General features: G+C 38.5%; 1 protein-coding gene across 1 annotated transcript in view; it reads right to left on the reverse strand.

The window, feature by feature from the left end:
- The window catches only part of Stt3b (STT3 oligosaccharyltransferase complex catalytic subunit B), a 73,670-nt gene that overhangs the window by 26,234 nt on the left and 31,013 nt on the right, over nt 1-16,423 (reverse strand). Inside the window, exon 3 of the mRNA XM_005075037.4 lies at nt 13,938-14,225. Within this exon, the coding sequence (XP_005075094.1) occupies nt 13,938-14,225 (288 nt within the window). The remainder of the gene's footprint in view (nt 1-13,937; nt 14,226-16,423) is intronic.

Below are 16,423 nucleotides of genomic sequence, written 5' to 3' on the forward strand. Positions count from 1 at the left end.
ATTTTCATTTTCTTCCATGAGAAAGTTAATAACAAATTGGACCCTTAAATAAATGTGTAAATCTACATTTTCATATGGTTGATTTGCTAGACCTAATACCTTTTTTGTCTCTTCATTTGAACACATGATCACATACATAGATTCTAAGCTTCCATTTTGAAAAACTGTAACAGTAAGCAAGTTGTAGATACCATAATCAATATTTTAAAACGCATATTGTTGAACTGTCTCCCAAAAGGCCCATTGCATAAGTAAAATTCTTGGTTAGAAAGGCTTCATACAAGAAATCAAAGTTCAACCAATCCTGATCTAAAAGTAGTAATTTCCAAATGAGTAACCACCTAAAAGAACAAACAGTATCTTCAAAATAACTGACGCAGACCTAAACACATGGGAAAGGGTCATCTCTGGTGACCTAAGATGAATACCTAAGGAAACATGAAAGTAAGTCCTATTACAAGGAATTCTAGTCAAAGAGTTGTATTTTATCTCTTGGTGCTGAGCGATGTGTTCAGATGTGTAGGAGGAAGTCTGTATGCGCCTCTAGTAAGTCACATGTTTAATGGCGGCATACAGATGACTTACTAGAGGCGCATACACAGATGTAAGGTAATTTCCAGGAACTCGTTACTTTTAAAAACAGAATTTTAATAATACAGTAGAGTTAACTTCAAATGATGTCTACACTTTGGTACAAGTTATAAAAAAGAATACAGTAGAAGGAAGGAAGCAAGGAAGGTAGGCCTGGAGGAAAGAAAACATTTCTAATTTATAGCACTCAATGAGAACAAGGAAGAAAGAATACTAAAATGACGAACATTTAAAAGCAAGAAATGTCCTTTCCTTCAGCTAACCTGAGACAATCCATTTGAGGGGTAATCACAAAATATCAAAGAGGGAGTTGGGGTAGTGTCATTACAAAAACCCAGAGCTAGAAAGAAGTAACAGATTCAAATGCCCTACAGAGGAAGAGCAGCAAGATGGGATGAAACTGAGATTTCTCCGAGCAGAGAACCAGAATGAAAGGGTCAAGAAAGCAGAGACTGTCCAGCAAGGCATGAGAGCAGGACAATACAACGGTGTCAAGGGTGCCGATGGACAAAACGATCACTCGGAACTTGGCAGGTTAGGAATCTCAGCAGAGAGCTGGAGCAGCAGGGAGTGTAGGACCTGCCTGTGATGTAGATGGGACTGTGCCACCAGGATCTGGTCTTTCTGCACCCAGGACTCCCATGCACCCATGCCTCTCCTCCACCTGATACCCAGCATGCCACAGGTAACAAGTTTTCAATCTCTCACCTGCCTACACTCCAGAGTGTTTCACTTCAACTGCTTCTGGTTGGCCAAGACACTGAACTCTGCCATCAATGAATGGGCTGAATGAACATAAAACTATTAAGGGTCATAGCACCTGCCAAGCCATACTTTCTTGGGCAATGCCCCCATCATTACAGTACAGTTTCCTTCTACCTTATTACCTGTATATCACAGTTAATAACCTTGTTTATACACGTTTCTTTAATTTCTGTGACTATTCCTTTCTCAGTGAGCTCAGATTATTGTAATTTACAAGAAAATCACAATGCATATAGCCACTAAATACATCCCACAGACTTGCTTTTTTTTCTTTTGAGATAGAGTTAGGGTCTTACAGAGCCCTGGCTGGCCCTCAACTTGCTACACAGCTGAGTCTGGCCACTGGAAACTCCTAATCCTCCAGGTTCTCCTGTCCAACTGCTGAGATTACAGGTGAGTCCTCCGTTCACATTCCATGTACTTCATTTCCTCATGCTACAAAGCCAACTGAACTATCAAAGAATGATAGTCAAAAATATTCATCAGTGTTGACAAAAAACTTTGCTAAACTATGCTGATACATAAGTCTTTCTTTGACTTAATTGTGAGGGGATAAAGATACAAGGTGAGAATTTCAGTTAAAGTACAGTTTGAGATCATACAGTGCAGTCAGGCACTGAGTATCTAATAGCTCTGCTCTGAATGCTAACCGCAGGGAAAGGCTTCTGAGGTAAAATACATGAAGCTTTGGAAGTAGCAGAATTTATACAGAACCTTCAGATATGATGCAAGGCATATATCCATAGTGGAATAACAGCAGCAACACAGATGGAGGGGTATGAAACTTAAAACTATGTGTCTATAAAAACAACCCAGAGAAGGTTAAGGAGAAAATTGATCTTTACTATATTTAAGATGTAAGGGGCTAGAGAGATGGCTCTGTGGTTACTGCTCTTGTAGAGGACTGGAGTTTATTTCCCAGCAAACACAGAAGCTCACAATCACCTATAACTTCCAGCTCTCGGTGATCTGATGGACTCTTCTGTTCTCCATGGGCATACATTCCCACAGACACAATTAAACAAAATTTGTAAGGATTTATTAAGACAGTAATAACAGGGGTGGCTCAGCATGGGGGTTGGGAAGGTGTGTGTCTTAGAAATGATGACCAGAGTAAGAGAGTCTTCCCTAAAGGAGTGTCAAGGGTTCAAAGAGGCACACCTTGAGGGGCTGTAGTAAGGAGGGGACATAACATCACCGCCACTATCTCAAAGGAACAAGAGAGGCTCTGGTGGATGAGGTAAGACACAGAAGGGGCTGTGCAGGACAAGCTCAAGAGTTGCTTTTATGTCACAAGAAGTAAGAACAGGTAAGAGGAGAGCCAGAAGCCCTTCACTGAGGTATCAGTTTAGAACAGAAGTGGACAGACAGAAGTGGTGACGTTCATGACCAAATCAGTATATTTTAGAGTGAGCTACTGGATCTGGACTGTTGGAGGGGGAAAAAAAAAAAAAACAGTTTTCTGAGGAGGTCCACAGATGGCTCGTGTGGGGACTTGGGTTTTGTAATTTGGTTTTTGACAATGCTTGGTGGGAATAAATGTGACAAGCTCACTATCCATTAGCACTCACTTACCTTTAAACTGCTTCATTAGCAGACAAGTTGAAAGGACTAAGTTTGAAACTAACAAAAACATAAGATAGAAGAGTAAGTTTCAAGATCAACTAGAAGTCACTTTAGTGGAAAACAGAAAGACAAAAGTTAACCTGCAACCAGACTAAGAAATAGTCATGAGATTGTAAGTTTTTTGCTGAATTCTCAGCTATATGCCATTAAATGTGGTTTTATATGTGCAAAGCCCTGTATGATCCCAGCATCAGAAATAACATTTTCTTCCAAAGCTAATTGAAATGGAATTTATCAGTTAAAAACTTTGACATGAGATATTTCTGGTGATAGGGACGTGAAGTTTCACATTACTCACTAAAGGCAAAGAGAAAGCAAAGACCAGAACTAACTAGTTTAAAACAACCATTTCAGAACTGGGGGTCAGGGCGGGGGAATAGTTCAGTAGTAGACTGCTTGCTTAACACATGAGGTTCAATCTCTCTCTCTCTCTCTCTCTCTCTCTCTCTCTCTCTCTCTCTCTCTCTCTCTCTCTCTCTCTCTCTCTCTCTCTCTCTCTCTCTCTCTCTCTCTCTCTCTCTCTCCTCTCTCTCCTCTCTCCCTCCCTCTCTCCTCTCTCCCCTCTCTCTCCCTTCCTCCCTCCCTCCCTCCCTCCCTCCCTCTCCCTCTCTCTCTCTCTCTCTCTCTCTCTCTCTCACACACACACACAAAATGACCATTCCAGTGTACATGAAATCAATCAAAAGAACAAACGCAGAACGGAGGTCTTCATGTCCCCAAAGCTTGTCCTTCCCTCCACTCAGCTTGGCTGGCGAAAATGGAAAACCAGCCAGTATATTGCCCTTGGATTCACTGTAGAATCATCGTGGTAAAAATGAAAAACAGCTTTGCCAGCTAAAAGCAAACTCTGAACACATGAGGTCATCTACCACTTTGCTCACCCAAAGTCACAAGAAGAGCTAGGACCAGCACACTAGTCAGAAACCAATGACACAAACCTGGAAAGAAAAGGCCATTTGAGGTAAGAACTCACACATAGCTTGGGAAAACTATCTGAAGATCAGATGCAACTTTGAAGGCATTCATCAATTGTGTGCAAATGCTGGAACATAAACTCCACGCAGATCTTTGACTGTATTTGTATTTATGCAGACAGCAGTGATCTTTAAGAAGCTAAATTAAATTACAAAGATTAGAAATTAAAAGTAATAGTAAAAGCATTAGGGTAAAACACCAGAGAGCTGGCAGCTTTAGTTCAGGGTTAACCATGCAACAGAACTCAGAAAAAAATGAAACAAAGTCCAAAGTTATAGCATTCCCTACAATGACTCATTTCCACCAAGTTTAAAGGACGCACAAAACAGGAAAGGCTGGCCCATACTTGCAGAGAAAGAGAGTAGTCAGCAGAGACTAGATCTGAATGGGCCAGGGTGTTAGATTTAGAGAACACAGACTTCAGCCAACTATTATTATAAATTAATGAAGATACATGTTTTTTTTAAAAAGAAATATTACAATAGGGAGCATCAGTAATGAAGTAAAATATGTACACTTCTGTACTAGTGTGAAGAAAGTAGAAGTAACTAGAAATTTGAGGAGAAAAGCACAATAAATGAAAAATATATGACCTAGGCTTAAGAGCAAATTCGAGATGGCACAAGCATAAATGAACAAGACAACAAATTGATTAAAACCATCTTAGCCAAAGAACACAGAGAAAAATTCCAAGAGAATAGGGGAGGAGGGTATATTATGAAATCACAATTTTCCAAATTCTATGGTGAATAATCTATAGAGACATGGACCCCAATAAATAAAAGAAAACCAAATTAGACAAAGAGCAAATTCTGAAGAGGAAGAGAAAGGAAAAAAAAAACATATGGCAACAATCCTTATTAGCTGACCTCTCATCAGGAAAAAAAACAAAACATCAACCTTAAGAAAGACACTATCATTAAAACATGAAGGCAGGCTTCTGGTGTGGGGTAAGGACCTATAATTCTAGCACTTGGGAGACAGTGGCAGAAGAACAGGTTCAAAGACAGTCTCAGCTATATAGCAAATTTAACAGCAACCTGAGCTACCCGAGACCCTTATCACAATAGAATAGAACAAAACCATCAATTGTATATGTGTATTTTATACTTATGACATGTGTATGAATACACAATTATCTGAATTTTTACACACACACACGATAATGGCATGAGAGAAAAACAATGGAGCTATATTAGAGCCACACTGCTAAATATCTTAGTAATAACCTGAAGCAAATTATAGTAAGTTGAAGATGCATGGTGTGCTTTCTACACTGCACACAAAGATTTTTTAAATTGGAACAAGTAAAATTGAAATATACTTTGGCAGATAGAAAGATACTATATTACAAATACAAGTCAAACCACAGAAAAGGCTGTGTTAAGTGGGAATTCACCAAACACTCTTAATCAAGAGGCAGAGTTGGTCAGGACAGATTGAGACTCAATTTCATGAAGTCTTTTCGAGATGAAAGCAGGGTCAAGTCTTTTCTGAGTGATAATACAATTGGGGAAGGAAATTAACGCAAAGGTTAGATAAACCTTAGCCAGGCTAATCAACTAAAGAGGGAAGATACAAAATATTAAAAGCAGAAATAACAGACATCATTTACAGACTATACAGAAATAAGTGACTTGTAAATAACTTGTGCCAACAAATCAGACAATTGAGATGAAATAAAAGTGGTTCAAAATGGATACATATTACCAAATTACTCATGAAGAGAAAAATCAGATCGGAACAATGACATTACAAAGCTGATTCAGTAATTTAAAAAAAATATTCCAGGTGCAATGGTGAATTCAATGTTAAATGAAAAAACAATGGCAATCTCATAGAAACTTTTTCACATCATGGATGAAAAACATTCCCTAACTTATCAAAGAAGCATTCTGCAAATCTAATATCAAAACCAGACAAAAACAATCCAAGAAAACTACCAGACATGACTTCTCATCAACGTAGAAATACATAATATAAATACAGCAATATGCAGAAGGTTGTACAAACTTTTTTTTTTTCTTCCCTTGAGACAGGGTGTCTCTGTGTAGCTTTGTAGACCAGGCTGGCCTCAAACTTACAGAGATCCACCCGCCTCTGCCTCCCGAGTGCTGGGATTAAAGGGGTGTGCCACCAATGCATGGCTTGAAACAAAACTGTTTTAACATCTGAAAATAACTAACCCAGTGATTCCCCTGTCTGGGAATTCTGAACCTTGGGGAACATTTGGCCATGTCTGGAGGCACTTTTGTTTGTCACAACAAGAAAACCTACAGAGTGTATAGAGATAGATAAACAGCCTATCATACACAAGACACAACACAGCAAAAGATTACCCCAACCAAAGTATTAACAGTGCAGAGGTTAAGAAAACACGACTATAACATAAATAAAAAAAAAAAAGATCAACCTCAAAGTGACAGAAACAAAATCTGAAAACCAAGGAAAGCCTCCTTAATCTATAATAAAGGACAGCAAACCTAACATCACACAAGTACTTAAAGTCAGAGCAAGTAAAGGGCATCTGTTTTCCTTGCTTCTGATATTCAACAGTGTTGAGATCCTAGTTAGTACAAACTAGGAAGGAAAACAGGTATACACACTGGAGAGAAAAAGGCAAAGCTAGCCTTTTTACTTGGGGGACGGTAGATAACATGACCTTGGTATGTTTAAAATCTTAGGAAATTCCGAGGCAAACAGACGTTATAAAATGTATCACAGGACACATGATCAGTAGCCAAAACAGTCAAAAGGATCACCAACATAAATATAAAACAAACCTAGGGGTCTAGAGAGATGGCTCAGCAGTTAAGAGCACAAACCACTCTTGCAGAGAACCTTGCTTCAATTCCCAGAACTCCTGGACACTCACAACTAATGGTAACTCCTGAAGATCTGATGCCTTCTTCCAGCCTCCTTCCATAACTGCATTCATGTGGTGCACATTAAAGTCTCTCTCTCTCTCTCTCTCTCTCTCTCTCTCTCTCTCTCTCTCTCTCTCTCTCTCTCTCTCACACACAAACTAAAAAATTTAAACTATACAAATTTTTGACTACAAGATAAAATTTTAGCTACAGCCTAGACACACAGAAAAGACACAACCCATGCAATCCTGGGCTGGACTCTCTATAACGTTCAGAGTCAGTGAGAGAACCTAAGTGGATCCAGACAATGCAGGCCTAATCAGAGTGTTTCCTCAAAGAATCTTAAAAATAACATTCCTCTCAGAAATTTCAAGGTCCTTTGTTACCAGAACAAGTCAATATTCTTAATTTTCTAAAAATAAATAAAAATTGGAGGAGTGTTATCTTTGTATGTGTATCTACATATGTGTATATACACCCCTAACTCTAAGTTCAGTGTGTGTGTGTGTGTGCGTGTGCGCGCACCCGCACACACACATGAGCCTATTATGAAGCCTTTGGTTCCAACCTCAGCACCACATAACACCAAGTTTGGTGGCACATGCCTATAACATCAGCACTAGGAAGGTGGTGGCAGGAAGAGCATAAGTCCAAGGTCAACCTAGGCTGCAAAGTGAGTAAGAAACAACAGAGATGAATATTTAAAAGGTAAATTCAATGTGATTGACTAAATAACATTCAAGCACTTATTATCCATAAGTTCATATACTATGACCAGTAAATATTTTATTAAGCAGGAGATAAAGAGCACTTTATTATCACAGACAGTTCTATTAGAAACCATTGCTTTATATCTATAAAGATGGGTTACCTTGTGTAAGTTCACAGTACTAACAGATCTGCTCAATTCTTGTGCAAAGAGAATTTTATATCACCTCAACAATGAGAAAACTCCCTCAGCAATCTCCAAAGTACCAAATGTTCTTAGTACAGACATACAAGCAGCTTCATACCAGGTTGTCATGGCAAAGATTGGGGTAGGGGCTCAGCCTTCTTAGCAACATTGTTAGTCACATGGCAAAACAGAAAATACTGGACCTAGAGCAGGAGTGAAACTCAGTGACAGAGCACATGCTTAACATATAAACGACTCAGCCCTCAGCACAATAAAGAGTAGGGAAAGAGAGAACTTTTAAACTAAAAATTAATGATGGGATAGGTGCAATCAGTGATAGCATGTTTATGAATATGTATAAGGACCAGATCTGCAGTACGGAAGAAAGAGACAAATCAACAAATCAAGATAGAGTACAGGAAATTGATGAAATCCTTTCCTATTTGTTCAAAATGTAGAAAAAAATTGGACACAAACGTTTACAGTACCATTGTTTATAATAGTCAAAATTTAAATATTATTCAACCTAAAATACATGAAGTATCTATAATATAACATGGATCAACACTGAAAAGTCTGTTAAGGGAAAAAGGTATTAAAGGTCAATATGCATAATATTCTTTACATAGAATTCATGCAAACACAAAGGAAAAGGCAGACGGCTGCTTTGTGGAAGATAGAGGAACAAGAGGTTACTAATGACTGAAAATGGATACAAACCCAATTCAAAGTGGAACCAAAGACCATAATCTAGGACCTACCCGAAACTTTGAACATGCTGAAGAAAAAAAGAGAAAGAACCATCAGATTTTCATGTATTTTCTGAACAAGAGTCCAACAGCTCAGGAAATAACAGCAACAACTGACAAATGGGATGGCATCAAGTTATGGCTGGTTCAAGATTGTGGCTTTTGCATCATTGAAATCTGCCACAGTAGTATGCAACCCTCTCGACTTATTTTTAAACTTATTTTATTCAATATGAAAATAATTCTTCTATTCAAGTTCAAAATGGGCCATAAACATCAATAACGAATTTGGCTCAGGAACAGTCACCAAATGTACATACAATAGTGGTGCAAGACATTTTGCAAAGGAGACCAGATTAAGAGCACAGTGGCTGCCATCAGAAGTTGACAACAGCTAAATGAGAGCAGTCATCAAACCAGTCCTCTTACAACTACCCGAGAAGCTGCCAAGAACTCCACACCAACCATTCAACAAATCTGAAGCAAGAACCAGCCTGTGAACTCACTGAAAATCCATACTCATCACTTTGACCTACCTATATGACATTGTCCTATATGACAAGCCTGCTCCTTGTCAGACTGTCACATGTGATCTCAGCTCAGCCACTGGACAAGAGGCTCTAGAGCACTCCTCAAAAACAAACCTGCTCCACAGACCAGTTGCAATCATGCCTGCTGGTCTCCTGATGGTCTGCTCCAGCACAGCTTTCTGAACCCTGACAAACCACTACATCCGAGAAGCGTACACAGGAAATGAGGTACACAAAAACCCAATGCCTGTGGCTGGCACTGGTCAAAAAAGTGCTTAACTCCACATTGCACAATTAATGCTTCAAAAGTTGAACAAACTGGACTTCAAACATTTGCCACACATACCATGGTCACCTTACCTCTTCCCAACTGATGACCATTTTTAAAATCCAGCTTCTCCACAACTTTGTGTGCAGGGAGACATTTCCAAAACCATCAATATATGTCAAAAATACTTTCCAAGAGTTTGTCGAATGTCAAAACATGGATTTTTACACCATAGGAACTTAAAACATATAAACTTTTTACTGGCAAAATGTGCTGTTTGTAATTTCCTATTAATAAAGGGGTGTTTGAACCTAGTTATAATGATTTAAAATTTGCTGTCCAAAATCACGATTTATTTTGGTACCAATCTAACAGAAAGCTGTGACCAGCATAAGAAATAATCAACAAACAGAAGAGAAGGCCTGCAGAGTGGGAAAAAAAATCTCCGCCAGCAACTCATCTAGCAGAGGATTAATAATCAGAATATACAGAGTTCAAAATAGCAAACGCCAAAGGGAGAAAGAATCCAGTTAACAAATGAGCAAACAGTTCTCAAAACAAATGGCCAATAAAAACATGAAAAAAAAAGTTCAGTGTCTTTAGCTAAAGTGCAAATTAAAACTGCAATACAATTCCATCTCACCCAGTCAGAATGGCTGCCATTAGAAAGACAGACCAGGCTAGTAAGGCCACAGGCTAGGGTCATCCTTACTCACCAGTGGTGGGAATGCACTGCAGCTGTGCAATGAGGGGCCAGGAAAGATCTAGTGGCTCCTGGACACCCTTAAAATTTCACAATGGAGCTGCTGTAACCAAATCTGCAGTGCTGGGATAAAGATGTGTGGGTAGAAGCACAATGAGACAGGCGAGTTCGGAAGTAAAGCCACCACCACGGTGAATTTACTTGACAAGAATGCTAAGTGAGACCATTCAATTAGAAGTTAAGAGAGGGTTTGTCAAGGGATCCTAAATACGAAAAATGATTGTGAATAAGAACCCAGCTGGAGAATTCCAACTCCCCAATTTCATAATGTACTATAAGTTCTGATAAGTCAAACAGTAGGTGCTGGCAGAAAGACAGACACACAGCCCTTGGTATCCCTGGCATGTGTGACAAATGACTCTGACAAGGTACCAAGATCAACCCAGTAAGGAAAAATGGAAATCAACATGTGAATTAATAAATTTGAACCTTGCGGTGATACATTAATAATGATTTATTAAAACTTGCCTGAGGATTCAGAAAGCAAAGTTAGTGTCAAGCTATAGAGAGCAGGCAGTGGTGATACATGCCTTTAATCCCAGCAGCCAGAAGCTAGGAGGTAGTAATCCTAGGACTCAAGATTAAGAGGTAGAGGGATCTCTGTGAGTACAGGGCCACCCAGATCTACACAAGAGTGATCCAGTCCTAAAGAGAAACAGCTCACGCCAAGATTGTCTCAGCACCTGGGATCACACGCCTTTAATTCCAGCACTGGAGGGGTATAAGAAATAGGAGCAGGGTCTTCAGCAGTCATTATCAGGCATTCATTCTCCAGGCACATTGAGGATTTGAGTCTCAGGATTCTCCAGTCACACTTAGGAGAGGCAGCAGTTTAGTGGAGTCAGGATCGCCTTTCCGTCTGAGGTAGAATGAGAGCTAGTGTCTGGCTTCTTTGCTTTTCAGATCTTCAGTTTGAAGCTTGAACCCCACTAACAGTCTCCAGGTCATTTATTTTTTTTATGTTACAGAACCTCTGGGTTTAATCATCACTTAAAACATAACAAATGGAAAAACCTCAATATAAAGCTTAGAACAACTATGAAATTCTTAAAAGATGACATAGGGCAAGAATTCACAGCTGTGTGTTTTACAATGATTTCCTGGAAATCAGAACAAAAGAAAATGCTGAGAAGCTGAGGTTCATGAACATTATTTTTATGTATCAAAAGACACCCACAGGGCAGTCCACAAAATGGTAGAAAACATGCAGAAATAGCTAATCCACAAGAGATTAGTAGCAAGCATACACAGAAAACTCATAAAACTCAACAACAAAAAAGCAAAAACCCACATTCAAAAATGAGCAAAGGACTTCAACAGGTATCCTACAAAAATACCTAATTGGCTACCAGACACACAAAGAAGTACTTCCCATTCATCACTGGGAAAATGCAAACCAGAACGAGCTACACTACCTTACACCCATTAGCATTATTTCTACCAATCAACCAGAAAAATCAAGCCAGGCATTGTGGTATATGTATGGAATCCCAGCTATTTTGGAGGTTGCAGCAAGAATATTGGGGATTTGAGGCTAGCCACAAAACAACAAGTGCTGGTGAACATATGGAATCATTGGAACATCTGCACACCATTGATAGAAATCTGAAAAGCCAGTTAAAGAAAATGGTATAGTGGTTCCATAAAAACACTAAAAATGTAACTGTTATATATAAGCTGTATACTATAGAATTTCTACCTATTCAATTAGCCAAAGTCAACGAGACAAGTAGAATGGTTGTATTACAAGATGTGGGTGGATGATACGGATGTTTACAAAAACATTACAAGTTATATGGCATTACTAAACTATGGCACTCGGTAAATGTTACAGTCTGTGTGATTTACCGTAATAAAAAAAAAGCTGGAGGAAAAAAAATAGATGTATGTACAACATTTATGCTAAACACAAAAGGTAAGACTGCATTTATGTGAAATGTTCACACTAGGTAAATCCATAAAAGATAAAACCAGTGAGACAGTGAGATGTCTCAGAATATAAAATGCTTGCCTTGCAAGCTGGATGATCTGAGTTTGATCTTTGGAACCCACAAAAAGGTGGAAGGTGAGAACCAATCTCACAAAATTGTCCTCTGGCCTCCACATGTGTGCCAAAGCATATGTGAGCCTTTATGACTGCATCATACACAAGTACCAATAAACAAAACTTTAAAATGCAGATGCACAGTGACCTCAGAACGTAGAGAAGGAGGACGTGAGAGGCACAGGATTGAGGTATAAGAACAATTTTTAGACTGAAGAAATTTTCTATAAATAATAGTGGTGACCGCAGTTGTACAACAATTAATGAGTTAAAAAGGATTAATTGTATTCTTTAAAATAACACAAATTTTATTACAATTTTGGAAACATTTTAAAATGCTAAAGGTAGTTGAGATTTCCGTTAGGACACTACATCAATAGTTCAGACTTGTTCAAAGAAAATGAAGGACAAAAAACTATACATAAGCTAGGCGCAGCTTACAACTATGATCCTAGAACCTGGGAGGCATGAGCACAGGCACAGGCAGGAATTTGAGGCCAGTTTCAGACACATGCCAAGGCCTTGTAACAAAATACAGCAACAAATGTGGCTAGAAAACTACAATCAATGTTAGTTTTTTTTAATGCCCAACTGTAAATGAATTATTTCTAAGTGAGTTAGTTATTCCTAAATGAGATCTGTTCCTTCATACTTATCTGTTGCACAAATTTCCCACATTAGGGTATTTTTTTCTTTATAGTAAACATGAGGTAATAGAATGTAGATGACTAAGACAGTTACCAACCTATCTATCCAGACTTCCAAATTCAAATCAAAGTCATTATTTACTTCAGGTAATTTTATTTAAAAAAAAAAAAAAAAAGAATTTAACCAACATAGGTTGAATCTCCTTTAATGTTGTTTCCTCAATGTCAACCACACACATTAAGAAAAAGCATGTCATGAAGTTGATGCATGGATTCCTCATTGCTGTACTTTTGCAACAAACAGCATAAAGAGTATCTAATGTGCCGTCTTTCAATTTTATACTCATAATTAATCATTATCATGACTATTCTACTACAACTCATTTCCCCACTGGCATTATATTAATGAAATCTATTCACACTCACATACATTATTTTTAGTATGAAAACTTGCATAATTAAAAGGCTTGAGATAGATTGTAAAATTTTAAGTTTGGGGGTAGTGTTTTTGGTTTTTCTCCCCAGGTATATGCAGTAAATAAAGGATTTTAAAGACATTTTTTGATGGTGACAACAACACTATAAATGTCCTACTGCTGTCATCATACTCATTTACACGGATGCTTTTCTCTTTTGAAATTCAAGGTCAAGAGATTGCCTCTACAGATCATACTGTAGCATTCTTCCTAGAATTCCAGGTCAAAGCAAAAATACCCACAAGTCAGGGAGCTTTTTTTTCTTCCTCGAGACAAGGTTTCTTTGGCCTTGAACTCAGAGATCTGCCTGGCTCTTCCTCCCAAGTGCTGGGATTGAAGGTCTATGCCACCACTGTCTGGCCCACCAGGTAGTTTTTAAGGGAATTTAAAGTAACTATTAAAGAGAAAGTGATGCTGTCATTCATCTAGTGACCTAAAAATATAGTTAGATGTATAAAAAGTATTCACACATAAAAGGTGTGTATAGCTGACAGGCTGCTCCTGCTAGCTTTTTTTTTGGACTTACAAAGTAGATACAATAAGATTACTGTAAAAATTAATCCAGTTATATATACAGAAAAATGCCTGATGTGCTTTAAATGTTACCTATTATTGTTAAATTTATTATGAATAGTGACAGATCTGTGTGCAACTCTATTGGTAAAAGACACATGACCAACCTAAAGACTTAGGGCAGAAGGTCACCAGCATTAATGATATCTAAGCATTAATGGTACTTACCCATAAGTAGTAAGTGAACTGAAGAGCAAAAATTGCAATGCCTTCATTATCAAAGGATCCTGCCACAGACCGAGATATGTACCCGGGTACAATAGCAATGAAACAAGCAGCTAACAGTCCCGCTCCTTGATTCCAAAGTTCTCTAGTTAGCAGGAATGTAGATATGGATGTAAGGCCGCTAAAAGTTGGTGCAAGGAATACACACACATCTCTTATGTGAACTGTTATGTTCAATGTATTTAAAATCCAATGAATGAGGCCAGCTGTTATCATCAACCCTGGGTAAACCTAGGAGGGAAAGAAAGGAATTTAGTTACATATAAAACAAGATGCCTACAAAGAACAGGACTCATTCTTTTTTATTAGTACACACTAGTAAGATGGAGATTAAGAGCTTTCCCTTCCATGTAATACAAAATAAAATATTTTTGGAATAGATACAAAGAACAAATTCATATACAGAGGATACACTGAATACAGAGAGCAGAGAATATAAAACAAGTGTGACTAAAACAAAAAATAAGTAATGGTGCTTATTCCATTAATTATCTTCCTCACTTCTGAGCACTGTCTTAGTCATGTATTTTTCAGGCCTGGGATTTTAACACTTTCACTTCGTTCTATATATATATATATATATATATATATATATATATATATATATATATATATATATGAAATAATTATAAGTCTCCCCCTACTTTTAAATCCAAGATCCAGAAAGTAAGCACCTCTAGAGAGAAGGACCAGTCATTGGGGAATCAAACGAATACTAAAAGGGTTAAAGTTCTATATCCAAAGCATTAATGATAACACCTACCTTTACATAAAGAGAAGGGCAGTGAACACAAGAAGATGTGGTATAGGGTGATATTCATTTCGAATTATTCCTCAGTGACTAGTATGTGTGTTTTTATCTGCATTCACCCCCGAGCCCTCAAAGGCTCTCTTTCTCCCCAAGCCTGACTCACAACGGCTGCTGCACATTCATTCCCTGGCTGTCCTGTTTAAATCTGCATGTCTCAACAGCCTCTCACCCCTAGTCTTTAACTCACCCTCCTTGCTTCTTCTCCTGGCCTTGACACTATTTATAAATCTTATTTTCAACTGCTCCACCTCACAAGAACACACTCCAGATGAAGAGTGTCTTTTTCAGTGTCAAGGACATTACAGGCAGAGTGTACATTCCATGTCTAGTGAATGCACAGAGTAACAGGATTGAGTGGAGAACAACAGTATAGTAAGTCATTACAATTCACAAAAAATTATGTCCCATTTCATAGCCAATACTAGGTCCTACTGTATAGTTTTGTCAGCAGTACACAAATAGACATGAATTTGATAATTCTTTTCAATGTACATCAACATATCCGTATAATATGGCAGATGGACCTAACATAAGAAAACATTTAAAATACAAAGTAGTATTGAATGAAAGATCCAAAACCAAAGACTCCTAACAACAAAGGTATATTCAAACTTGGAACTGGAGAGATGACTCAGTGGTTAAGATCACTTGCTGCTCTTGCATGAAGGACCCATGTTTGGTTCCCAGCACCTAACCTACACGGTAGTTCACAACTGTCCACAACTCCTGGGGTTCCAACTCATCTTCTGGCCTCTGCAGGCCGCAGGCATACACGTGGTGCACATACATAAATGCATGTACACATAAATTTAAGACTGGCTATACACATAAACTAGAGTAAATTATGATGTAAGAAGCCTCACAATGGGGCTGTGCAAATGGCTCAGGCAATAATACCGATACAGCACAAGGACCTGGGCTCCATCCCCAAGCCCCATCTTAAAAGCCCACAGTGCTGGCACATTATTCCAGACCCAGTGCTTAGAGATGAGGAATGGTAGGCAGAAGCAGGTAGACTCCTAGAGTTTGTTGGCTGATCAGCCTAGCCCAATTATGGAGCTCTGGGCCAGTGAAAGGCTGCTCAAACAACTAACAGACCCAAGGTGGACAGCACCCAAGGAACATCTGTGGCTGATTTCTGACCTCCACGTGTACATGTGCACACACATGTGCATACCCCTTTCCAAACAGAGGGAACATGGCCTAAATTAGAATGTATATATTTTAGGCCGGGCATTGGTGGTACACGCCTTTAATCCCAGCACTCGGGAGGCAGAGGCAGGCGGATCTCTTTGAGTTTGAGGCCAGGCTGGACTGATAGCCTCCAAAACAATATAGAGAAACCCTGTCTCGTAAAAAAAAAATAATAATAATAATAATAATGTATTTTAGGTTATAATAAAGTCTCAAAAAACCCAAAGGGCTGAAAGTTACATAATATTTGCTAATCACAATCCATTTGGAAATTTTTTTGAAGAGTACTACAAATCCTCTTTTAAACGTTATAAATGAACTTCTGTGAAGGCATGGTGGTTCACATCCATAATTACATCACTTGGAAGGCTGAGGAAGAAGGATTACTGTTGAATGCAAGGCTAGCATGGGCTACAGAGTGAGC

The sequence above is a fragment of the Mesocricetus auratus genome, unplaced genomic scaffold, assembly GCF_017639785.1.
Source record: "Mesocricetus auratus isolate SY011 unplaced genomic scaffold, BCM_Maur_2.0 Super-Scaffold_100691, whole genome shotgun sequence".
Lineage (NCBI taxonomy): Eukaryota > Metazoa > Chordata > Mammalia > Rodentia > Cricetidae > Mesocricetus > Mesocricetus auratus.